This window comes from Hippoglossus stenolepis, chromosome 5 (assembly GCF_022539355.2).
Source record: "Hippoglossus stenolepis isolate QCI-W04-F060 chromosome 5, HSTE1.2, whole genome shotgun sequence".
In the NCBI taxonomy this organism is placed as follows: Eukaryota; Metazoa; Chordata; class Actinopteri; order Pleuronectiformes; family Pleuronectidae; genus Hippoglossus; species Hippoglossus stenolepis.
The window spans coordinates 11,610,787-11,636,917 of NC_061487.1; the positions used below are offsets into that span (position 1 = coordinate 11,610,787).

The window sequence follows — 26,131 nt, forward strand, 5'->3', positions numbered from 1 at the left end:
AGAGTAAATATCAAGTTAGTAAATGTATGAACACTATCTCTCTATTATATTAGAAGTTGTTATTTAATATAGATGATCTATTCTGATCTAACATTTATCCTGCAAATTTCAAAGTCAACAGACACTGGAATGTAGTGTAGTCTTGTTTTTTTGCAGAGCTGTATATAGACTCAAATGATTTAGTTGTTATTTGTATCTAATGTCATTACAAGTGAGTAAATATGTCACAAACATATGTGAGTAATGTGGGTTTTGAAAAAACCCTGTATCTATTTAACTCAGAACTCCTAAAACAGCTACAACAATATACTTTACTAATGTTTTATCAGGCTGATATATAAGGTTTTTTATTTAAACATTAATTGTATGAGAATTTCTTTTAAACATGTTGCAGTAAAAGACACCCTGGTTTCATAGGTATTTGGCCTATACTGAATATCTGTGGTTAATGTTGACATTACTGTTCTTAGCAACACATCCCCATTATAATCCTGAAAAGGTTTAATTGGGTTTCTTTTCACTTCAGTTCCTTTAAGCGGAAATGCCGAAAAAACAAAAGAAACCCTGGTTCCAACTCCTGAGATGTGACTATTTGCTGGTTGTCTTTGTCGACTAAACAATAATTGACTGTCTTAGCTTTTGGGGCGGTTTGTTGGACCAAACAAGAAATTCAAATAACTTCACCCTGGAATTTACGAAACTGTGATTTCGCACTGCTTTCTGACATTTTCCAGACCAAAAACACATCAATTAATCATGAATATAAACACTTAGTTAATCAATAATAAAAATAATTGTTAGTTGAAGCCCTGAAAAAAGGTTTTAAATGGTAAATCACTTCAATAGTTTTATGCTCATTTGTTTGTTTTTTTTAGAAGTTTAGAAGAAGAATCATTACTATTCCTTTATACAATAAGCAGTGATGTCAGTGGGAGCCCAAACAATGAAGACATAAAGCCAATATCAGCAACACAGGATTTCAAACATTTCATTCTGTGTGTGATGTCTTTACTGTGCAGCTGTCAGGGTCTGTGGTGACAAGCATCGCTGTGTAGTTCAAGACGTTCTTCTCAGTCTTGGTTTCCTTCAAGCTCACAGCATCACATCTCTCCTCTCTCACTGTATCTCAGGCAGAGTGACGGTTGTACTCTTGGGGAGGATGCATCCCGTCGTAGTGAAACTCCCTCCACTGCTCGGTGCTCTGTCTGGTCCTCTCGTCTTGCTCTGGAATATTAGAGATGATTTTTGCCAGATGAATGAACTCGATACTTGGAATGAACTCATCCTCCTCGTCTGCATGCATCAGACGTGAGGAGTTCACGTACCATCGTTCTCCTCCTCAGCGTAGTTCTCAAACTCATTCCTCTGCTCCTCGTGAAACTCTCTTTTGCGCTGGTCTGCAGCCAAAACCAGCCTCTGCTCGGCTGCAAGCACAGAGGAGGAAAATATCATATATCATATCATATCATATCATATCATGTCACATCATATCAAGTTAATTGTCACTTCAGCCCAGTTGCTGCCTAAGACAGACCAGACAAGAGTTCAGAGGTGAATTATTTTGAAAGTATTTGAAAATGTAAAGAAACTCATTGCATAATTTACATATTATGTGTCAGTGTTAAAAAGGCCTGACATGGATTAGTTTTACAGAGGGCAAGGTAACAAAAGGAGCTAGATAGAACCAAACAATACATGCATTGATCCCTAATTAATCAATCAATCATAACAATGTAGAATTTAAATTGATAATGATAAATGAGCCAAATTGTGTGAGGAAATATTTCTAAAATGGAAATACTCAGTTACAGAGCTTTCCATCCCTGGAAACTAGAACTCCATTCAGAGAGCACAAAAACCTGCCCAGGCCCAGCAGTCCCCTTATGAAACCACATTTGAATTCACTGGATCCAGGTTTTTATTTGGATCGCCACCAAATTGCACACACTCATAACAATCAGCCCCTTAAACATGCCTGATTTTTACCATCAAGATCACGAATTATATTCTGAAAAATCTATGAAAACGTTGAAAAATGCCCTACCTCTCAATGTTAGATTAAATGAGAAAAATAAATAAATAAACAAATTCTGGATCTGCACTAAAACTTAATGTGTTCTTCTTTGTGTTCATCCCCTGAAAATCATTTGAGTAGTCTTTGCGTAATCCTGCTAACGCAAAACAAGAACATAACCTCCTTGACTCGGCTGATAAAACTGCAACAATTTCAATTCAACAAGTGGAGACACACACGCTGAAAACACTACGACGCTAAACTGAAACCTGACAAAATACCACAGACCTGAATCAGTGAATGTGGAGAAACAAAGCCCTGAACTTCATACAGCTTGAATGTGTGTTGAAGCTGTGATTCATAGACAGTGATTGTGTCCAAGGCCGACACACAAAACCTGGATCCCTGAGTGTAGGAGAGAGGCTAATGACTCATGTCTCATCTTTTCATCCTCCATCCAGAAAGATTTGTGTGGGTAGACAGCAAGGCTAAGGGAGAGGTTCACGGTTTTCAAGGCAAAATAAAAGACTGTCTCTTTGGAAGGGACCCACCGGGTTCATTTAACTCAGACTGCTTAAGCCCAATATTAGCTTCAGCTATAATTCAGAATTCATTTTGCACAGAATGAGGATTTTGCGGATGTTGTTCTTCATCTCAAACATTGGTAGTATTTTAGGACTGGACATCTACACGGTCAATATGACTCTTTCAACAAACTGCGGAAGTGAGTATTGTTTTAACACAGACTTTAATGAACCCATCGTTTGGCCTAAAGTGTTACAACTTGGTTTAGGTCTCATACAGATACAGAGAAGTGAGGTTGAGGACTGTGGACGGCCATGTGACCTCTGAGCAGTGAGACTGGACACATGAAGGAGACCAGAGGGCGTTTAGAGTAGTCGTTATGTCATGTGTGGGCACGCTAGTGTCAGTGAAAATGACAGGCTGACTGCAATAACATTAGAAAGAGCCATTGGCTGAGATTGCAGAGGTTCCAAATCGCCACGCTAACCTTTTCCAAAGTCCAGTGGTGACCTTTGACCTTCAGCCAGGATTCCCTACACAAGTCTGTGCATGAGCTCATCTTGGGAATTCCAGCCACTTGGTCGCATACAGATTATAAAGTCTCAGGTTTACAGATTAATTGCTAGAGAGTATTTACTTGCAGAAGAAATTATATTAAATAGAATTTATGTCACCTTATCTACCCACTGAAATAGATAATACATACATCAAATATTTTCCTTTCCAAATTTCATCTACCTGCAAGAGTGTTGTTGTGCTTTTGTGTCATTAGGCAGCAGGAGAGTGAGCACTGTTTATTTCTCTCACTTTTTTACTTGGTGTCTCTCTGACCCCTCTCCGCCTGCGTGTCGGCACATTCCAAATGCTCACCCACTCACTCGTCCGTCACCGTGTTCTCTGCTTGGTGTTCATTTGTTTCTCCTTTAACTGCACAAAGTGTCTCGTTGTTGTTGCTGCACACAACCCCACAGCCTGTTACACAACTCCAATTCAGAGCGGCAGTGTGTCGAATTCCTGTACTTCTATCTTTGTGAGGGCCATTTTAAGCATAGACCCTACAGAGTGAGGACAGTTTGACCAGGTTAAGACTTGGTTTCAGGGTTAGGGTAAGGGTTACAATTAGGTTTAGGTTATAGGGTTAGGGTTAGGCATTTAGTTTGGCTGGTTAAGGTCAGGGTAAGGGGCTCGGGAATGTATTATGCCAATGAGTGTCCTCACTAAGCTAGAAGTGCATCGATGTGTGTGTGTGTGTGTGTGTGTGTGTGTGTGTGTGTGTGTGTGTGTGTGTGTGTGTGTGTGTGTGTGTGTGTGTGTGTGTGTGTGCTCTCACCTTCCTGTTGGTAGAACTGTACATAACAGAGCTTTTAAACCCCTGAGAATGTCAAACACTGTGCAGCATGTGAATTTTCACAAAACTTTTTAGGAGAATATTGACACATCTATTCCGAGTCTGTGTGAGTCTGTGAGTCTGTGAGTCTGTGTGTGTGTGTGTGTGTGTGTGTGTGTGTGTGTGTGTGTGTGTGTGTGTGTGTGTGTGTGTGTGTGTGTGTGTGTGTGTGAGAGAGAGAGAGCTCCATGCTGCCCTGTGGCTCCTGCTGCAGCCTCCAGCAGAGGAGGAGGCCGACCTCAGACAGGTTGGAGGTGGTCTCTGGTGCGTTCATTTGAAAACAGCTGCTGGACGCCACAGACAAACATTTAGTCCACAATAAACCTGTTCAGACTACAAAAGATCTGTATTTTAACAAGTTATTTAATTTATTACTGAGCAGCTAATTTACGATTTTTTAAAAGAAGAGATAAATCCATCACTGGGGTCATAATATCCGATGCCACCTGTCTTTATTATCGTACCAGTTCTATTAAGAGATTAAAAATCTGAACTTTCTTTTGGCCTTATTTAAGAATCCATTGCGCAAGACAAATTCCTTAAAAGGACATTCAAAGTTTCTTCCAGTTAGGAATTTTGTTGATACTTGTACAGCAGTCTGCCCATATGCAAACATTTACGAGGAACGCTGGATTTATTTGATGTATGAATTTTTTATAGGCACAGTTCACATTGATCTAAGCCAGTTTAAATGTGCCAAACTAACTTGTATCTGTTGTGCCTGAGCAAGCTGTTAAATTGTCTATTAAAATTACAATAAATCAAACAATATGAGAGAAAAGCAGGCAAAACATAAAGATTTCTTAAAGCTCTTTGGCAGATTATAAAGTTTTGTGGACAGGTGTGTTGAATCAAAAACTCTTGACTGAGAGAAATCCAAAGAATTTCGAAGTCATATTCAGTTTTTCAATCATAATAATAATTTTAAAACTGAATGATTAAGTAGGATAAATGATTTCTTGTGAGTCATCATTGATAACATTATTTGGATAGTACAACATGATGACGTCCATTCTGGCAAATAGCAGTGTAGAAATTAGTGTTAGAGTACATCTGTTGCCAAAATGTGTACTTATATAATGACAGATGACCACAAACACACACACACTCACTCATCTTGGCTGGCCATATACAACCTGAAGTAAACTCACCGTTAATCTCATCCTGGGACTTCGCTCCCCGTTTGCTGCGTCTCCTGAAGAAGTTTGAGGCATCGGCCTCCTTCATGAAAATCCTCTTCAGCGGACCTGCAGTGGAAGCAGGAGGAGGTTCAGCTCACAACATAAAGACAGAGAGAGGATGAAGGGATGGAGCAGTGCAGCTGATGCAGCTCTTCACCTTGTGGATCTGTAGTGCTGCTTGTGCTGCTGGGCACAGCTGCAGACTCGGCCTCTGGAGACACTGGGTCAGAGAACAAAACATGAAAAAACACACAATCTGAGCTCCTGTGTATGAAAAATGAAGACAATAAACAGCTGTTATAAGTGTGTCTAAACCTAAAGGGGAAAAATCCACATGTCCACAAAGCCAAAAACCCAAATCCAACATTCTCCTGCATGAGACTCACAGGAGAGTGCGAGGAGCACGGCGAGGAGAGCGAGGACGGTTGCATACGTGCAGGACATCTTTAGCTCCGGGTCTCAAGTGTTGCGGTACAGGATGTGGACCAGGAGGGAGAGAGGTGAGTGAGATGTGTGTGAGAGAGGTAGGGAGGGAGCCCTGAGGATGATTGAGAGCCTGTCAGAGGAGGGAGGGAGCGACCGAGCAGATCTGATAAGAGGATGAGTCCAATAAACTGGAGGCAGCTGAGGATTCAATTCTGACTTGATTATCTTATTCTGCTCCTTTGACCACTTATTTTTTTTAGTCATTGCACGTCAGTTAAAGAAAGTGAGGTGACACCATGGATCTAACATTTGCCTTTGGCCAGGTGACATGGGCCTATGGTGGCCTGTTTTTATAGTTAAACTAAGGGCTCACTATTGAGATTACACAACAGGCTGAACATTAACCACTTGTCTGGTTGATACATGAACTAAAGATGGAGGCCAGACAGCAAAAACACCGACATGTCTGGGAAAAAAGTGACATGCAATAAACCAGGGCCCAGAGCCAGAGCAGGGTCTTCTTGCCAAACGTCTCCTGCAGCTGAAGTGGGCACCTCAACAAGGCCGTCTTCTCTACCACTGTGTAAAGTTTTGCCGGAAAGTATGCAGCCTTCTGTTTGCTCTGGTTTTTTCCCACTTGGATTTTGGCCGCAGCCCCAGAAGAGAGTGAATGTTTAAACTGTTTTGTGAGGCGATCCGAAGGTGGAGAGATTGTTGCTCAGGAAGAGTTTGAGAAAATGTGAAGGGGGAATGTTTTGCTCAGGTAAATGAGGAAGGAGGAAAATCTCTCTCATATGCATCAAATTAATATCATACCTGAAGTGAAATAGGACAGTGGACGCCACAGAATTTTAATTGACAAAGCCAGGGAGAAAAAATCACGTTTGTTCGTCTGTTTGATTACATTTGGTGGGATTTGAACAGTGTCACAGTAAGTGATGAGTTTTTATCTTGGATCTGGATCCAGAACTTTAAAATGTATTTCTTAACATTGTAAGAACATGTTTTGTATACTGTAGTGCTCAGTAACACAGAGTCAGTACTACAGGTCAGTAGGTAATCTTACTCACTGAACACTGGTGAAACTAGTGTTAACTGTGCAGAGAACACACAAAATCTCAAATCTTGAATGAAAGGAAGCAGAAAGAAGAATAAGAAAGAAGAGTAATCTTATATAATCTGCCCCTCTTTCACAAGACAATGTTATTAATCAACAAAGCAAATAATTAAAAACAATTAAATGGATGTATAACTAGAACTACTGGTCTGGGAGTGTTGCCCAGGGCAAAGACTAAACTAGGAGAAGCAGCCTTTTGTCACTAGGCAGCACAGCACTGGAACCACCTACCTTATGGTTGTAGGAAAGTCCCATCAACTTTTAAATCCAGACTGAAATCTTTATTAATCACAAGTGCCTTTAACTAAACAATTTTTTCAAGGCCACACCCTCATTGTATTAGCCTATTTCTATTTTATTATTTTACACATCGCTATCTATTTCATTTGTATTATTTTACTCCTTCCACTTATATATAAACACAGATTTTGATAATTGTTTAATCATTTACCTCTTATAATCTCTTTACCTCCTTTATTCTACTATTTGCTTTTGCTTGAAATTTGTTTTCAGTCTTGCTTTCTGATTTGAAACTATGTTTCAGGCATCTTCCCTGAACGGCGCCTTGAGTCCACCTGTGTGAATTGTGCTTCATCAGTAAAACTGCCTTGCCTTATGATTACACGTGTTCCTATTATTTTGTCAACTCCATTCATATCAACGAGTGCAGAGAGTTTCAGCACAGACTGAAGGAGGGATTATCACAGGCCTGCTTTAGTTTTAGTTGGTGTATTGGGAGCAGAGTTTTACGAGTGGACCGTACTGCGCTTCCTCCAGTAGGGGCCGCTGTGGGGCTGCAGTGGCCGCCTCCTTGTCGTTTCTCGCAGCGACAGTTGGGTGGCGCTGTTTCCCGCCAGGCACTAGGAGGACTGTGGTGGCAGCAGCTGAGGACTCACACTCAGACCAACATCTTCCACATCGTCCGCCGCACTGCCGCGGTCTCCCCGGGTTCGAACACGCTCTCACACCGACAGAAGAGCAGCGCAGAGCGGGGCCTCCTGTCTGTTCCTACCGGGAGGGAAACTTTAAAGCCTGGAGAGGAGCCATGCTGCCGGACGACACAACAACAACCCCGCGGACATAAGCGACACCGAGGAGCAGAAAGTAGCTTCCACCTCCGCGACACCACAAAGAAGAAGGAGAGGGAGAAGAAGAAGAAGGAGAAGAAGAAGCGGCAGCTCACCCGCTTTATTGTATTTTTTATTGAGGGGGACACCGTTGGGAAAGACGGCGTCTGGCCTGAGGAGAAGCTCCGAGGTCGGGGACTCCGGTCGGAGCAACGTTCATCGTTTCTGGTGAGAGCCCCGGTTCTTGTTTCACATTGTCGGTGTAGCGTGTGTGGTTGTAGCGCAGAGAAACACGGCTGAGCTGAGTCAAGACACAATTTACAACAACACGCACTCAAAAAAAAAAAAAAAACACACGACACAACAACGCAGTGGTGTTCACTTCACAGTGTCTCGGTTCACTTCGTCCCATTCACCGGTCAATGGCCGCAGCTCAGCCGCACAGGTTAACTGTGAGGTTAGCTCCACCGAGCAGGAAGCCACGTTCACTCAGGCTGAGAGTTTATCACTGGCGAACCCAGGAGTTAAACATTAGTGTGAGTCGTGTTGTTAAATGTCCCACAGCAGCACAAACAGGCTGCTTGTCACTAAAGTCAACGAGGCTGTTGTAAAGGGGAAGAAGAAGAGGGAGGACTACTGCTGCTGCTGCTGCTGCTCTGCGTGTATCGTCTTGCATAGTTGCTACCAAAACATTCAGTGACCCACATTTCACAGGGTGTCCTGTCTTTCAGGTCCAAATAGTTTCACAGGCCAGTCGAAGCACCAGCGAGTCAGTCTCTCTCTCTCTCTCTCTCTCTCTCTCTCTCTCTCTCTCTCTCTCTCTCACACACACACACAGCTGCAGGCAGGTATAGTACTGTACAGAAAGGCAGGCAAGACTCAGCGGCTTCCACAGGAAACAGTGTGAGGAAATATAGTTTCTAGCAATCCCAGCTTTCAATGAATCACACAGGTTTGGTTCTCATTATGGAGTTCATCTGCCTCTCTCTCTCTTTTTGAGTTTGTGTGTGTGTGTGTAGGCTGCAGGATGTTCAGTAGGAAATCAGCATTGTTTTGGAGTGAGGTATTTTCATGGCCAACTGGTGAAGGAAGTTCATTTCAGTGTGAGACCATGTTTATTGGCACATATGTTGTTCTCATGTGTTTATGGCTGTTTCATTCTGAGAGCCTGTGTTTATTAAGAACTATTAACCCAGTCTGGCCAGTTTAGGTTGAAATAACTATCAAGGTTTTCCCCCCATTACCTGCAGTTTATCGGGTACAGCTAAAGCTAATGCAGCACACCTGCTATCAATCCTTCTTTCTCAAAAGCTGTAAAGCCAGTTTTTGTTCATGTTCTTTCACAGAGGTGTCGGTTTAATATATGTTAATTTGACAGGCCGTAATTCATGACACTGCTGACTCGTGTTGTGCTGAGAGGAGTTTCCAATATGTAGTCGACCTGAATCCTGTAAAAGATGGACACCATATTAGAAAAATCTCTGTTTGATGCAGCTCAGTTCAACAGCATTACTGACTAATAAGTTGAACACTTCTCCAAAATCAAAATTTGATTAACAAAAATGTCCACATCATCAACAATAATAAGGACTGTTGAGCAATTACTTGGTTTACAGGTCAATAAAAGTCTGAAGAAACAAACACCATGCCCATCAGAATTTAAAGCTCAATTTGATGTCTTCCGGTTTCCTGTTGAGACTCACCAACACAAATATTTAGTTTGCTGTCACAGAGGAATAAGAAATTCTGCAAATATTCACATTTCATCAATTACAACAAGAGATTGTTGCATTTTGGGCTCAAGTTTCTGATTAATTTCCTGTTGATTGATTAGTTCATTTATCATTTAATAATGTCAACTGTCAATAGCAGTTATATCATTTAGACTTGACTGTGCCGAAAGTCCGCAATTTATGATATTGAATAATTTCCACTCTCATGAAGAAACTGTTACTAGGATTATTTTATTAAACTTTTGTCTCTGCTGATATATCAGTTTCATCACTGAAATCAAAACAATGTTTTTTAAATACCTTTTATCTTATACCATTATATTAGTGCTTTCTTAAGTTTTTTTCATTTAGCTAAAGAAAGCAAACTTCTTAAATCAAACATTGCCTCGCAGCAGAAAGATGATTATAAGTGAAGAACCATTCAGAGGAAGCTCTTGACAGGATTTGATACCGTGCTGCAGAAATGTTTTGGTCAGAACCAATATAAGTACTGATGTTCGATAATGCTGTCATCCTTGTCACTGGTTATAGTTGATTTTGTTTTGCTGAGGGCTGAGTGAAAGAGCTGTCAAAGCACTTTCTCTCATTTCCTGTGAGCAGGTTTCAGTTTGACAGCCACACGCTGTTGAGCTTTCCTGCAGTAAGTGAGCTTCAGAAGGCGTGTGTCCGTGCTAGGCTCAAAATACCTTGTGTTGAGCCTGGTACATGCAGGAGGGCAGGGATCTGTGGGGTGGGTGGTGGGGTATGTGACTGTGGCTGTGTGTTGGTTTGACGTGGGGTCGTTCCCTTGGTGAAGGCCTTGGGGATGGTGGTATCAGGGTAACCTGACCCGCTGTGAAACAGCTGTAGCTACGTGGGGCTGATCCCCCGAGTCACAGTGCAGATCAGATGATGGTCCAGTATGTGTATGGGTGTGTGAGCATACACACGAGTGGCCGTGTTTTTGGCAGAGCTTCACATGCAGTGACAAAAACAAAACTTCATTGACTTTTTGGCTACTTTTAATTCCTTGTCCTTCCCCTCGTTTACTAATTAAGTGTTTGTGTGTGTGTGTGTGTGTGTGTGTGTGTGAGAGAGAGGTCAGTTTGAAGCAGCGGGCCGAGACAACTGGCTGAAGGTTAATGTGTCACCACTCTCTGGGGAGCAGCTGCTATGTCACAGGCACCACTCCTGTCTATAGATAGCCATGAATACAAACTCTTCCTCTTTTCTCTGCTGCATTAACACAAGAATCCTGGCACCGGCATGCAGCCCGGCCCTCACAGGCAGTTGCCTCGCGAGACAAATGCTGCTGCTGGCAAGTTTTTCCACTTTCACCCCCGATTCTCTGTCTGTGTCTGAATCTGAAAGTGCCTGATGTGGTGGTACCAATGACCCCCGCGTCCTCCGTCCCTCCCTCCAGCGTTGAGCCAGCTGGCAGAGAACCTTTTTGATTGAGTTATACAGTAATAACCCGTCACCACATATCTGGGTCATCTGCAGTATTAATGTCTGAAACAGGTGAGGGACTAATATTGCCTTTTTCCCGTCACTCTTGGCAGGATTGGCAGGACGCAGTTCGAACACTTGTTTAGTCTTTATTTGGAAGCAGACGTAGTCGTCATCCACTCCAACGTTATTACAGCTGCAGTAGCTTCACATATTTTCGGTGCGGTGCAGTGTTAATAATTAAGTTGTCCCTGGTTTAATAAAAGAACAAAAGTTTGATCGTAGTGTTTGGTTTTTTAATTAGCTGAATTTGGAAACCCCCAGGCTCGCTCCACTTCAGGCTCAGCGGGTTTGCTTCTTATCAGGGACCGAGAAAGAAGAACGCTGTTCAACAGCTAAAATGATTGTCAGGCTCCTTGTTTATGATATTATCAAATTTCCATTTAATTTAAAGCTTGGTGACTTTCTCAACGCTCACTTGTTTGAACAAAAGCATGATGTAAGCAGGTTTTCTACAGTTCTTTCTTTTCTTCAGACTCACCGTATAATGGGAAACTGCGGACAAGAGTAGAAACATATAGTTTAGGTGTTTTTAAAACTAGTACAACGGCTTCTGAAAGTTGCTTGTGTTAGCAGTTTGATATGGAAACTGATATTCTGATATCCTCAAACCCGTCCTGCCATCTGCCCTTGCTAGATAGCAATTTGGCCCATTATTCCCTTTTAACTGCCATGAAAGGCTGTCAGGACCTACTGGGGCTGCTGGTGCAAGGACGAGCACAGACAGACAGTGAGTGGAGGCTAATTGTCGCTCTCTCTGATGCTAATGCTCTGCTCACAAACCAACAGCAGGTGACATGATGTCCAGGCACAAATCAAACAAGTGCGCTCCTGGACGATTATCTCTGTAATGAGCCAAACAGAAGTTTGTGATAATCATGCCATCTTTTCATTTAGAATCTTACTTAAATGTGCTACTACTCGGCTAATCTGGTCTATATATGCACATTTCCAGAAAAGCAATTAACACCCAATGTCTAGTTTGACTGCAGTGTCCATGATTCAGTCTCTACCATTGTTTGATATGACCGTCATTTAATTCACTGAAGATTCAAACTCCCACAAAACTCAGATTTTCAAAAGCAGGATTGTGTTTATAATGTATTTCATCATCATCTTGGAGTGACAGTATCCCGCCGCCGGCTGCCAGATAAAATCAGGCTCTTATCTGTTGATCTCAGTACCCTGCTATGAACCAGCTGCGTCCACACGGCTTATCTGTCACAATTCATGCTGGCTTTTCATCCCATTCATAAACTCAGCTGTGTTATCACGTATAGTGTAAGTGATGTAAGTCAATTCAATGATGTTTTTAATTTCAGAGACATTGTTAAGCCCTTCGTGACATATTTCTGAAGGGAAATTAGTTTTGTGGTTTTTTATCAATAATAATTCCATGCAATTCTGGACGCACTTGTATATTAAATCTCAAACTTTCCAACATTATGCACATATGTGAACCTACAATCATACAAATTGCAGTATTATTTATGTGACAAATGTCTGTGACTCAGTAATAACTGTACTTGTTTAACTCATTGCTCAAACCAAAAATGCCAAACATCAGCCTGGTACTGTTCCTCACATGTGATGTGAGTATTATGAGTAGTTTTGGAAATTACCAGGGTTTGGTGTTTTCAAAACGAAAGACGAGGTAGAAAGCCACCCACATCTTAATGCTTATCCTCTCTTGATCATTTCTGTTAGTGTATGATGGCTTAAACAACAGTTAATCTCACTACATATCTGGAGTTTGCTTTGAGAATTACTGCGTCACTTGATTTGTTGAACATTGGTAGATGTGGTCTAACACTCTGGCAAACCCTGCACAGTTTGTCTGTAACAAGCAGAAGATGTAGCAATGAGATTTGGAAAAAATCCCAGTTACTTTAAGGGCTTCAACTCAGTAACGGCTATTACCTCTTACAAGGAGGTTGTGTTTTCACTGGCATTTGTTTGTTTTTTAGCAGGATTATGCAAAAACTACATAGATTACACAGATTACCATGGAACTTGGTGGAAGGATGCCATATGGATTAGGGGAGAATTTATTAAATGTTGGTGTGGATCTGGATCATGCGCCTGATCCAGTATTTTTTGGGATCTAAAACAGGGTGTTCTTTTGACATTTTCACCAATTTCCCAGAGAACAATTTGTGTATCTAGATGGAAATAGAAAGTCAGGCATTATTAGGGGTCTGCTTTCTATGAGTGTGTGCAATGCTGTTGGTGACTGTTGGGATGCACTCTACTGAGTGTTCAAGTTTTCATTGATGATTGAGCCTGCAATTATTTTCTCGGTTGATCTATTGATATGTTTAATCTGAAAGAATAACCTAATCAAAATCTTATTTTATCAGAACTAATTGGCTATAAGACTGAGAAAAGCAGTGAATCCTAACTCCTTTGAGAGCCATCTAATATTTGGTATTTGACACTGACATTAGTGATCAGTTGATTTGAAAAACCAGTCAGCCCTAATTACAAGAACATTGCCTTCACAGTACAGTTTATAGATATTTTCATGCTGTTCAACAGTAACACCTGTTCTTTCTGAAAACCATACTATAGCTCAGTATTAAACTTCAGCTTCAAACCTTCACTATTGAACTTGGTTGTCTACTATCTGACTGCAGGTGGAGCTTGGCCGCAGGGAAAGCTTAGAGAGGAGCAGGGCTGTCACTCAAGCTGCTGTAACCATAGCAGCAGTGCTAATCAGCCTGCATTCTGTCTTATTGCCTGTAAGATGTGTTTCTGTGTCACCTGTCCTGACCTCTTTAGGCCACAGGCTCTGGCTGAGGTGTCTGTTGTCCCCCCTCACACACACACACTCACCAGCACTGACCAGTCTGTCATCACTGCTCAGCCCTTCGGACACAGGTGACATGTGTTCTGAGCGTAAAAGAAGGGTGAGGAGAGAATGTGTGTCAGTGCAGATGGAAAAGAGCAAAGAAAATAGGCGAATATGACGAGACTCTTTGTGTCGCTGCCCTTGATGAAGTTCAAACAGATCTTACAGTGGAAGTAAAGCCTCACCTGCTGCAGAGTGTGTGGGTGATGCATGCCTGGTTGTCATGCTCAGCACTGCTCAGCTCAGCACCACACAGCACGGCGCTACCGCCTGCGTCTCCTGAAAAAAGCCCACTTTATACTGTGCACAATGCAGCCTTTATGCAAGGCCCCCATAATGGAGCCAGCTCCTTCACTCATGTCCTCATTGTCTTGGCCAGGATGAGAAAAGGCTGCTCTTTAGAAAAGCAAGGCTGAGCTCACCCGTGAATCATGCCAACAGTCACGCTTGTTCTCTGCTGCCTTCTGTGAGCGAGACAACCAGGGGAGGGGAGACGGGAGTTTTCTAGGACCCCTGTCCTCCCTTCAGGCAGTGATGTCCGGAGTTTTACTGGACCCTGGAGGGGTCACGCAGCGGTTGCGACCTTGCTTTTCCTGTTTCTGTGTGTGGCCCAGACAGAAGTCACCCTGTAGCTGGGCTGTGGTGTGATCGGTTCGTCCAGCAAAAGTGGGACAATTGCACAGGCTTCCGCAGTGATGTTGGCGTGTGGAGCAATAGTCTGGCATTGCAGGGCTGCTGTGGGGGTGGTGGTTCTTCACAGCAGGAGCTCTGCTCATACCCTTTTAGAAAACCTCTTGTTTATCATCGACACAGTTACTGTCTGCCCATGGCTACGGCAGGAAAAGGACAGAATCCATATGAAGCATATGTCTAATGTCACCACTGCAGCATCGATGATGCTTCACTCCCCCCACCTCCCCGCTCCTTTTTCCTTAACATCCACCCCTCTATCTCCTGCTTACTGTACTGCCAGGAAAACAGCTGTTTAGCACACAACTGTGTCAGGGCTACTCTGTGATGTGAGCATCATATTGTGCTGGGTGTTGATGACTGGTTTAGGGGCTAAAAGATCCAAACTCACTGTAGGTTTTGAGATGGAAAAAATCAGCATGCATGTAGTCTCCTGCTGTGCTTTGCATTTTCAACATGGAAAAAAGCAGTGGGGTTGCCGTGGCAACAAATCCCGAATCAGTGCGATGCTCGGACCCTTCCATTCCCCCTCAAGTTCCCCCTCTCTCCATTCTGCCACCTCCTCCTCCTCCCTGGCCTCCTCCCAGTGGATCTGGAGCTCAGACCTCAGACCGGCCTACTTAGGAGAGCAGGCATGAGGCTGAGAACAGGGATCATGTCCAAAGCTCCGCACTCGATCCCAGAGCAGGGACGTGGGCCAGCGGATACGGGTCCACAGTAGACAGCCCCCCTTCTTCTTTCTACTGCCATTGTTAACTTTCCATGGAGTTCTCAGAAAGTGATTTGTATCCACTAAGTCTGCTGGATAATAGATCATGTCCCAGTTATTTATGAGATGTTAATGTGCCCCCTACTATATCCTCATCGTATACATTATTACAGCAAGAGGGGGTTCGGGTTATTACCAGGGAAATAGCACGTCGGTTTATCTTAATCTATTGGTACTTAATCCTGATTTATCCTAGCGATTATAAACACGTCAAAGTGTTTTTGTTCAACCAGAATAAAATCAGAATTATGGTGTCAATTTACGGATGTGTTCATTATTGAACATGGCTCTCAACGCCACCCAGTGTTTGAAACCATCTTGGACCTTGCAGGGCCGCTGCTTAGGTAAAGTCAACTGTTGATATCTGAAAAGGTTACAACCTCTAATCAATGGTAGACAGCACCGCCGACAGCGATTACTCATGAGTGGGTATCTGGAAAGCTGCCCTCATTTTCAAATCAATGCTGAAACCAAGGGTTGTCTACCTGCCCCTCGCATGTCTCATACACGTTTGAATGATGAAAAGTGTGTGTGCTGCTGCTGCTGGAGTTGTCGCTCATAGCTGGATAACTTTGCGTTTACCAAGCTAATTGGCATTTACTACGTGGCTGTGAGTTTACAATGTCCATGTGTGTGTGGGGGATAAAGAACGGCGGGATAGGTAGACATGTTTCAGCACTGCGTTCTGGAGGAGTTATTTGGCAATTTCCATGGAGAGACACTTCAGCCAAAACTAAAGGTGAAATATTTTACTTGCAATGATATATAACAGCAAAAAGCAGCAAATAATTGCATTTTAAAGGCTAGAACAAGCAGATAATTAGCATTTTTGTAGCGACTGAAATAACTTATCAATTTTCAAAATGTTTGTTTCGATTACTCTTCTGTTTATTAAATAATCAATGAATTGACTGTTTCAATTGAAGTTCAACCAGAGTGGTAAGAAAATGTATATTATGGCTATTAAATCACTGATGCTTTGACAGGTAAGTCGTCTTCTTCAGTGCACCCGCAAGCAGTGGTGAATAAATAGTTTTCAATCAGTACTGAGTGTTCCCATTCTATCCAGTGTCAGCGTTGCAGGCTGTGTGCACGGCTGCAGCAGGAGTGTGGGTAAGGCCGATGTGTCATGAGGCAGAACCGACTGACGTGAAGCCGTTATGACAAGCTAGTTGACACTCTGCCTCCTCTTAGTTCCTAGAATGATAAGATTGATTGGTGAAGACAGAAGGGAAGAACGTATGAATGTGGGATAAAAGCCGCACAAGACAAGATTATCATGTAAAATTTATAGTCTGACCAGTCTGAAGAGGACAAATAAGGCTGTAGTGGAAAAGAGTGTCATCTGTTTTACATGAAGAGCGTGGGACAGTCAAAGGCACTTCAAAGCTTGTCGACAGGGCCTGGGTGTATGTGACTTGAGTTGCATAAAGCCATTTGTGAAGTCTGATAAATTGTGTGATGTAACTTCAGTCGTAGACTTAAATTTGGAATATATCGAAAACCTGGCAGTGGATTTAGAATGAAATGATGTGGACAGAGCTCTGTAGCGGCTCCAAATCTCTGGTTGAGGCTAGTGACTCAAAGATACATTAGCTTCTACCAGCACCTGAATCTGTGACCCAGCTGTCTGTGGTTGAGATGCATCGTGGGTAATGCAGGGGGCGGGTTTGGACAAGGACGACCTGGAGTGAAAAAGATGATATCTCTGGTTCAGCTAAATCAATTAAGATCTTTTCTTTTTTCCCTGACTCCGCCGATGTTAGAGGAGTGCTATGTTAAATTTGTGAGAGTGAAAGTTTGTGAAAAAAATAGATTTTTTTCTATTGTATATACCCTAACCAGGTAACTGAAACCAGTGAGTTCACAAATTTCACAGTATGTGGGTTTTCCAGTCCACGTTTTTTTAAGGTACCTCACTGTTATCTGAAGCTGTGCGTATTGTATGAAGTTCCCTTCTGCATTTTACATGCTCCTGATCTTCAGTTTAATATTTTGTCCATGCGCTGTCCCAGTTTGCTTTGGCCTCTGTCCCAGTTCAGACCAGACGCTTGCTGCTGTCCACTCAGTGTAGGGAATAGGGACAAGCTCTCTGCCTCATAAAACTCTTTACACAAACTTTATAAATTTGCAGAGGATTCAGGAGCCGCATGTCCTATTTTTCATGGCAGGTTTTTTAACACACAGATTCTAATGATCTGTTTTTGTGAAATCAAAGTTTTAAATCAAGCCACTGCGTTTGAAAACCCTTTTAGTTAAGGCTGATGCTTTACTCAACCTCCACCATCTCCTATAGTTAACTGGAAGTTAATGAATTCAGTCGTCTATCAAACATTTATTACTTTAAAGCTTCTCAAATGTGAGAATTTTGCCGCCTTTCTCTGCCTCATCTCTTTGTCAATTGGATATGTTTGGACACTGTAAAGAATAAGAACTTAAAGATTTTAGACAAAAGAATTTATACTGACAATAACCATCTATTGCAGCCATATTTTGAGAATAGAACTGTTTGTCCGTGTACTGTTCACCTTTTAATAATCAACATTTAGAGAGCATCTCTAGTTCTCAGTTAGACCCTGTTCTCTTACAGTGTCCATCAAACGCAATCATCCCCACCTTTCCTCTGTTTGATTGTGGCTGATTTGATGCGTTGCTGGATATAATCCATGTCATGAGTCATGACGGACATCGGGAAGACAGAGGGCTGTCACTAGGGACTAGTTGACAGGCAACGAACCCTGAAGCCCTGCTCTGCTCATGTGTTTTCATGTCTGCTTTTACTCATTATCATCGTCATCATCATCATCATCATCATCACCACAGACAGACAACAACAGGTCCAAACTTGCAGTTGTAGTGGAGTCATGATTTCTACATCGAGGTCACAGGGAGAGGCTTCTCGTAATCTGCTGCTGCCGCCGCCAAACATTCACAAATATCTTCCGTCTTGATTCAAACCCCTTTTCCTTTCCTCACAGTGATTCTCTCTCACACACATAGAGCTTTTAGCTCCTGCACTCAGTCACACTCGTGCACACAGTAAATGCAGCTGGAATGTGTGATGTGGACTCAATGTGGCCCAGGCTAGTCCTGCTCCATTCAGCAGCAAATCCCTCCGGTTTAGGATTTGCTTTTACAGTCCGCTGTGCCAGGGACCGAACTCTAAACTCACCCGTAAGAATCTCTCACTAACTCGTCATGTTTTCCCAGGGGGGAGGAATGTAAAGCAATGTGCCTGAATGAGCTGAGTCATAATTATCATCTGGGTGCTGATTTGTCTCTGTCTTTGTTCACACAGTAAGAGACCTAGTGATCTAACCTTGTCTTTGGTGTCAGTTTGGCTCCTGATGAGGGATTGTGAAACATGGCTGCAGGCGGATGAGGTGTCGTCTTTTTTGAATTAACGGCAATTTACAATACAGACCTTGTCAGTGAAATGTCAAGAGCCACATCAACACTACAGCTTTCAGATAGTGGGTTCATTCTTCTGTAACTAAAACATGCAGTAATGTACTGCCCTTTTGTCTTGCATGGATTCCAGCCAAATTTCTTTCTTTTTGCCTTCCTCAGGCCTCCCCTTCCCGAGAGCTCCATGGAGAAGATGAAGCGGTTCAAGAGACGTCTCTCTCAGACATTACGAGGCAGCCACACCATTGACGAGTCGCTGTCTGAGCTGGCTGAGCAGATGACCATCGAGGAAAACGGCCTGAAGGACAGCGGTGAGCTTTAATTACAGTTACTGTAAATGTTGATATGCAGAAATTAAAAGGGCCTTTGTATTCAGATCTCCATAGATTTCTCAAAGTTTCTCTTCACAATATTTCATGGCTCTGAGATTAAGTAGTTTCAGTTTAGATACGTTTTCTTCACATTACTTATGTATGGCAAATGCCTCTAAATACTACAGTGTCCATGAGTCTCAGCATACCAAGGTCAGACTATGCGACTTTCAAAGTCATCGGATCCCTGTGCAGTTCACACTACATGATGCCTTGTGATTGGGAGTCTTGCAGTCTTTGTGCATTCATACTACTCGATTGATTAGCGACAGGAGGCTACACGAACCTTTACCACCCAAACCCCCTGACTAATATGTCTGGTGTCCAACTACGTACATAGTTGTTGCAAACTTCTCTAGGTGTATAGCCTACTAGAAATCTAATCAGAGGAATTGACATGTTAGTGAGCCTCTAAAAGGCTTTGATGCTTTGAAGAGATCACACAAAGCCATTGGCGACTGCAGTTTGAGCACTGATTTGGCTCAGATTTGCTATTGTCTCTTGACTTCCAATAATTGTCGGCGAGTGGAAAATTGGGCTAAAAATGAGGAGTTCTGGTGCTAAGAAGGTGAGACCAGTCAACGGTGCAAATTTAGAATGTCTGTGGTGTTAAAGTAATGGCTTTTTAAAAATTCATATCAACTATGAAATGCCAATTTAGACAGTTATATGTTTATACTAGGGTGGTAGCGATTCTCCAAATCCAAGGTTCAGCTCAGTCTTCGGTTTTTGAGACAACTTAAAGGTGACTACAGTTACAGTGCTGTTGAATTATCACATTATACTATGAAATGTTTCTAATATTGTTGTCTTCCTCATTCAAATCAAATAAAGACTAAATATTAGAGACACTATATAACAGTCCAATTCAACAGCAACGCATAAAGCAACTTTTATGGAGGGAGGATATACTGGAGGATTGTTGAATTAGACTCCATTAGAGCAAGTCATACCTATCTGGCAGCTGAGTGTGTTCCTGAGTGTGTATCTCTGGGTCTATCTGGTCACTGTGGGCTGTGTTGCTGATTAATACGAGGGGCTTAGTTGAGTTGATTTGAGGGCCCAGGTCACACACATCTACAACAAGTGAAGGATAAACATAGTCGAGTGGGCATTTATTCAAGCACCGGGATAATGTGTAATACCAGCACATTTACGTAATGAAGAGCATGTCCGAAATGGGATTTAGTCATTGACTTTTAATGGACTGCAGATATAATGTACTTTTTTATCCAAAGCCAAATCCAAATTTGATCTAACACGGACCTAGAATCTGAAAGAGGAACTGCTGAATGTTTTATTAAGTTAACAATTGAAGCTCACATTTAGCAGCATGCTCAACAGAACACAGTGGCCCTCAATCACCAATTTCTTCTTTATAATTTTCTTAAATTTGTTCTTAAGAAGTTTTCTAAGAAAACTCTACGTCAGATTAATGACGCGTTCTTAAACTGCAGAATTGTTCGCATCTTTGTTTTTATATTGATGAATGCCATGTGTTCTTAAATTGGAAGCGCGTGTCAGTTTTTCCTAATTAGTGTAGGTAAACGCTCCGCTAATACCCATAAAAGGGCATGAGACTGCAGTGCCGTGTGCACACACAGAAACCGCAGAAACTCAAAAGAACATTTAAGAAAGCAGGAATGATTGAACAAAAATCTAAAGATGGCACTGCACCGGACTCAAACCGTAAATTGTTTTTAATATTTTGTAGTTTCAGCAGTGGACATAAAATACCCCAAAAACAATACATGGGATGTAGTTACATTTTCAGTGAAAGCTGTAATGGGAGAAAGTGGCATAATAAGTAAAAAAAATTGTTAATATAAATATTGTCAAACACAGAAGAGAGAGGGGGAATGGAAAAGAAAAGGATGGAGCAGCTTGTCATTGGAAACACAGCATTGCAGGTGTGGATACTCGACCTGAGCCTGACGGGACCCATAGGGATTGGACAATGTGGGCCAGGTTCAGACAAAATGTAATGATTGGATATTTCTTACTGAAAATGCACCTCAGGGGTTGTGGTTGACCTTTTTCATTAGGCTTTAATATAAGTTGTTACTCTTTACAGAGAACCAAACATTTTCTAATAAAGATGCGCTTCTTTCACACTGACAATTCAGTTTTATTTTTCTCCAACTGCCACTCGCTTATTGTCGGTTTGTATATAAACTCTGCTCCGCGCACACACATACTGTAGATGGTTACATCATACATTTGGATCCCGTTGAAGGCTGCCGCCTTCAAGGCGTCAAAATATAAAGCAGAGCGGCACAGCAGCTTATCTCTGCAGATATTCACAAAATCTGCAGGGAGCGAGGGAGGGAGCATGCCTCAGTGTGCCACCACGTCGTTACCATGGCACTCGGGGGTCTGGAAACATTCTAGAGTTTCCATGACATTGCCACAGCAACTTGGATGACTTGGTGAGACTAGTTAGGAATCTCTTTTTTTAATGCATCTTTCAGCTCTTCCCTAAATTTCATGCTCTCTCTCTTCCAAGCCTCTTTCAGACTTGTCCTCAGTTTTTTTCCCTTCTTCAAACAATCAGATCGTCCTAGACTCCCCCCTTCACCTCCCAATTCTTCTGAGAACTAACTGAGCTTTGTAAAGAGCTTTTTGTGTAGTGATTAACACCAGGTTTGGCCAGAGTGTTCTGTGCTTGGTGTGTGGGGACACAGAATCATGTTCTGTGTGTGTGTGTGCGTGCGTGTGTGTGTGAGACAGAGCTTGCGTGTTGGGATTGCTGTGGCCTGTGTAACAGTAAGTAGGGTAGAGAGGAGACAGAATGGAGTAGCCAGATGAGATGTGATCTGAACTCTGTGATTGGGGAATGTGTTCTGGTTCTGATCTGGTTATGTAACGCAACATGACTCAGGCCAGCGGCGGTGGCAGCAGCTGCACAGAGATAAGGGAGCGGTGGCATAAGGACCTGCATATTATCCTTGGGGGCTGTGTATTTTTCTGTCTTCATATAGGGAATATAGGAAATTCTTAACAAACAGCGCAGTGCAAATGTTTTAGAGGAGGCTGTCAAATAGAAGGGCAATAATAGTTTCTATTTTCTAATTAACACACACAGTAGAAACAACAGAAAAAAGGTCAAATGAGTTGGTGTGACCATCCTTGGTGTTTAAAATAGAGCTTTGTGGAGGCCACATTGTCTGGATCAGATGTCACCAGATCTGCTGCAGGATTCTTTGTTCTTCTTGTCACTTCAGATACTTCTTCATGACTCTGGTTGTGTGTGGGGTTGTCACAGGGGGACTGCAGGTCCTTAAAAAGTCTTAAAATGTATGAAATTCAGTTTTACAAATTTAAGTCCGTAAAAGTCGCTGCAAAATGTCTCTGCTCTGCCACACAGAAGAAGGATTACTAGTTCAGATATGCGTTTGTCTGTTTCTAGTTGAGTTCATGCCTTTCTGACCAGCCTGCTAGCTAGTTTATAAACATTTTGCTGTGAATCAGCTTAGAAAAGGCAGTTTGAGTCTGAGTCTTGTGAACCTAATTTGAATAATGAAAAAATACACAGCACCACAGAGTTGGTTGACCCTGGATACCTGAGGCCAGACTAGTCATTGAGCTGTGGGGGTGTTTCAGGTGAATACGTGGCTGGCTTACTCTCGAAGCTCACAGATCTTTGTTTACTATTTATTATAGACGTTGTAGATATAAAATAAAGCATGTTGCTACTACATGTCTAACTTCCTGCCTCTAATTTCGTTTAAGGAGACTTTAATGTGCGAGTTGTTTTTGTTGAACTGCCCTCCCTGTACTTGTTCCCATCGCTGTTTCATATGATCTGAGTCTTTTTCCGGGGGGGGGGTCATCATCAAGATGGCACCCTGCGTCTGTTTGCATGTTTGGGTGGAGGGTTCACCATGTTGAGAGCTGTCAAAACCACAGAAGTGGGAATTACAAGTGGGCCGTGAACTGTGACTCTCCGTGTATTATCTTGTAGTATTTTGATCATGAACTGATATAAACTATTATTTCATTCTCTCTGACCTTGTTTATGTCTGAGTGACAAACCAATGTTTACGCTCCATAAACATCTTTCTCTTGTGTGATGGAATTATTTACTCTTCATAGCTGTTGCTTTGTGTTACATCCTAATCCTCACTGCCCTCGTTGCACATGTCCTGCAGTGTCCGTCTGTCTGGGGTCCGACTGTCCTGCTTAACTGCTTCCCTGGGACTCAGTGTTTTCCCCCACAGTCTGTGTTTCAGTATGTGCTGCTCTGTACATAATAAATCCCCCTAAATCCTTTGCTTTCTGACAAATGGGACTACACAATTTAGACTACAAGGCTTTTTGTTTACATGCTAACCTCTGTCACTTCTTTACTTTTTATACCGGCTATTCACAGTATTAGAGTTGCAGTGGTCTCAAGAACAGAAGCCTGAGGTCGGCATCTGTTTACATTAGGATAACCACAGTTTCAGTGCAGGAATGTTATACTCAGTTTTGTTTGAAACAAACAAAAATATGGAAAAATTACACTAAACTGTACAGCACTAAATCTATTTTACAACAATTCACCTGTTTCTTTCATCAGTCCATTTACTTTTATTATCTCAGTTTCTTTCTTTGTCTTTTTCTTCTGGGTGTTTTCCTCTGTTTATCAGTCTCACCCTGCTTCTTGTGATAATTACAATTTAAATTGAGTATCCTTACATAAAATCCATTTATACAAACACATGCTTATTGTGCTATAGTGATGCAATAGACTGTCCTACTAAGTCACGGCAGTTCTTATATCACATGCAAATCTATGCATCAGTAGATTAGGACTTAAAACCACTTATGTAACGATAGTGATTATTTTATGCAGTCTGGTGTTATGCTATGGTTTCGCCACTGCATCAGAAAGCTGTTAGTCAGACAGACAGAAAATGTCTGTCTGACTAACAGTATTGAAGTAACGTATTGAAGTTTTAAAACGTTTAACTTTTGCATGTCTGTACTTCACTTTGCCATTTGTAATTTATTGTCTGACATGTAAACCCTCATATACCTGCAATGACAATGAACAAACAATCATTATATCCATTGTTTTTTGTGTCTTCTCCGGCAGAGCCCATAGTAAGGAATGGTCGTCCTCCGTCTGCCCACAGCGTCCACTCCTTCCTCCATCAGTACACAGGATCCTTCAAAAAGCCACCGCTGCGACGACCGCAAAGTGTTATCGGAGGAGGCCTTGGGTCTCTCATGGTCATGCCTCGCAATGGCAGTCGCCTTGGTGAGACACGCACACACACACAGGCTGTGGTCACATTTGATTTGCGTCTTTGTGACTTTAAACAGAGGTTTAGTGCAGGAGATTTATTTTGTGTTGAATTTGTAGAATGTGTGTAGATGCTCCAGTGGCAAATTTTATTCTCCTTTTTAATTTAAATATAAAGCTGTTAGATTTAGCCATCTAATAGCCACACGTAGAATATCTTCAAAACATGTCAGATGCTTGTCTTACACTTTTCTTCTGAGTCAACTGAGCCTTCATACACTAAGTGATATATCATGTGTGAAATTATGCGCTGAAACAAAGATTCCCGGAGGCAGATGTCTGCGCAGAAGTGCATAAGTATCAGTTCAATCATTCCAGATTTTACATTCAGCCACACTGTAAACAATTTGTTAGAAAATGGAGCCATACCATAAGGATTTCAGATGCTCTAAAGAAAACTAGTCACCTGGATTGTGAGCCCAGGTACAATATTTAAATCCACAACAGTTTCTATGCTATAAACATAAAGCCTGGATAAGATAGCAGTGTGTTTCATCCTGTATGAAACCTGAGTTTGTTTGAGACGTGGGGAAATGAGCATGATATATGGATTTGTCTAAGGCCCTGTGGCACTAAAGTATATTAAATATATCAGTCAAACTTATTAAATCTAATATACTTTCTGTGCACGTCATGTGTTCAACACAGCCGAGGGCGAGATAAATACAAAGAAGCTGGTAAAAGTAAATTAAAGTCAGTAATTTACTGAAAGTCTAGTTTATTTAATGCATCACCTTTCACAGGGCAGATCACAAAGTGCTTCACGAAACAACAGTTTTTACAATTAAATAATTAGACAAAGCATTAGCACACGAAAACACTATGAAAACTACACAAAGGGCTGTTTGAATAAATTGGTCTTCAGCTTCTTTTTTAAGTGTCCACAGAGACTGCAGATCTTTTGCATGGTTGGGTATCCTTTGGGTTTTTTTTCCGATACCAGTGTTGAATTGACTGGTCAGAGATGTACATAGCTATCTGGATCCAAATGATCTGGGCCATTTGTAGGTGGCCCAGAAACCATCTGCTGAGCCCTGACCTGTTTCCACACAGACCTGCTCCATCTCCCAAACTCAACCCCTCATCCTTCTTTCCACTCTCTAACTTTCTCTCTCCGCTCCAGACATCGTCCACGAGAACCTGAAGATGGGGTCCGATGGGGAGAGCGACCAGGCATCAGGGACGTCCTCTGACGAGGTGCAGTCGCCCACGGGTGTTTGTCTGAGAAACCGAGGGAACAGACGCATCTCTGCAGAGGTGAAATTTGAGTCTCTTGTGTTGTCACACTTTCTTTGTCCTTGCGCAGACTTCCTGCTTTTTGAAATAGTAATTATGTTGTGGGGTGTGAGTCACCGGCTACTCTTTAACAAGCTCTGACGTTGGAATATGTTACTGTTGTGAATCACAACACATCTGTTCATCCTTGTTATACCTGGACTAGCGGTTACTCCTCCACATTGTCATTGAAGGTCGGGTTAATATATTTCAATGGGAAGCTAATGATTCTCAGTATTTAACAATGGACTTTTTTTCCTCTGTAAGACACAGTATCTAACGATGTGTGTGTTGCAGCTTCACACTTGGAAACTTAGCATTTTCCTGTTTTCATGAACACGCAGCTGCCCACATAATCTTAGCATTATACATTAATACGCACACATACATAAGCACATACATATGTACACTGACTCCACATACTGTACCTCTAAACATTGTTTTGAATTTCTTCACTACCACCTACACCCACTAACCTTTTTCTGTTTCTCTCTCTCAAACATATACACACGCAGTGGTAGTTACATAATGTCAACACA

At 42.1% G+C, this 26,131-nt stretch overlaps 2 protein-coding genes across 4 annotated transcripts in view; one reads left to right on the forward strand and one right to left on the reverse strand.

Annotated features, from left to right (window-relative positions):
• Positions 1 to 52: 52 nt before the first annotated feature.
• ucmab (upper zone of growth plate and cartilage matrix associated b) lies at positions 53 to 14,069 on the reverse strand. Of its 2 annotated transcripts, none has more exons than XM_035157960.2 (5): positions 13,975 to 14,069; positions 5,265 to 5,327; positions 5,078 to 5,173; positions 1,326 to 1,424; positions 53 to 1,224 (listed from the first exon to the last, which is right to left on the reverse strand). In XM_035157960.2, the coding sequence occupies exons 1-5, from the start codon at positions 14,012 to 14,014 to the stop codon at positions 1,127 to 1,129; spliced, it is 396 nt and encodes a 131-aa protein (XP_035013851.1). In that variant the 5' UTR covers positions 14,015 to 14,069; the 3' UTR covers positions 53 to 1,126. The 2 variants fall into 2 exon arrangements, with proteins under 2 accessions (XP_035013851.1, XP_035013850.1); XM_035157959.2 differs by lacking the exon at positions 13,975 to 14,069 and adding an exon at positions 5,494 to 5,720.
• Positions 7,497 to 26,131, forward strand: part of LOC118110247 (cyclin-dependent kinase 17) — a 32,140-nt gene continuing 13,505 nt past the window's right edge. Inside the window, exons 1-4 of one of the 2 annotated variants that reach the window (XM_035157954.2) lie at positions 7,497 to 7,945; positions 18,819 to 18,967; positions 24,108 to 24,272; positions 25,441 to 25,574. In XM_035157954.2, the coding sequence (XP_035013845.1) occupies positions 18,841 to 18,967; positions 24,108 to 24,272; positions 25,441 to 25,574 (426 nt within the window). In that variant the 5' untranslated portion in view covers positions 7,497 to 7,945; positions 18,819 to 18,840. Of the gene's footprint in view, positions 7,946 to 18,818; positions 18,968 to 20,511; positions 21,457 to 24,107; positions 24,273 to 25,440; positions 25,575 to 26,131 lie in introns of those variants that run through there. The other variant, XM_035157955.2, reaches the window with a different exon arrangement.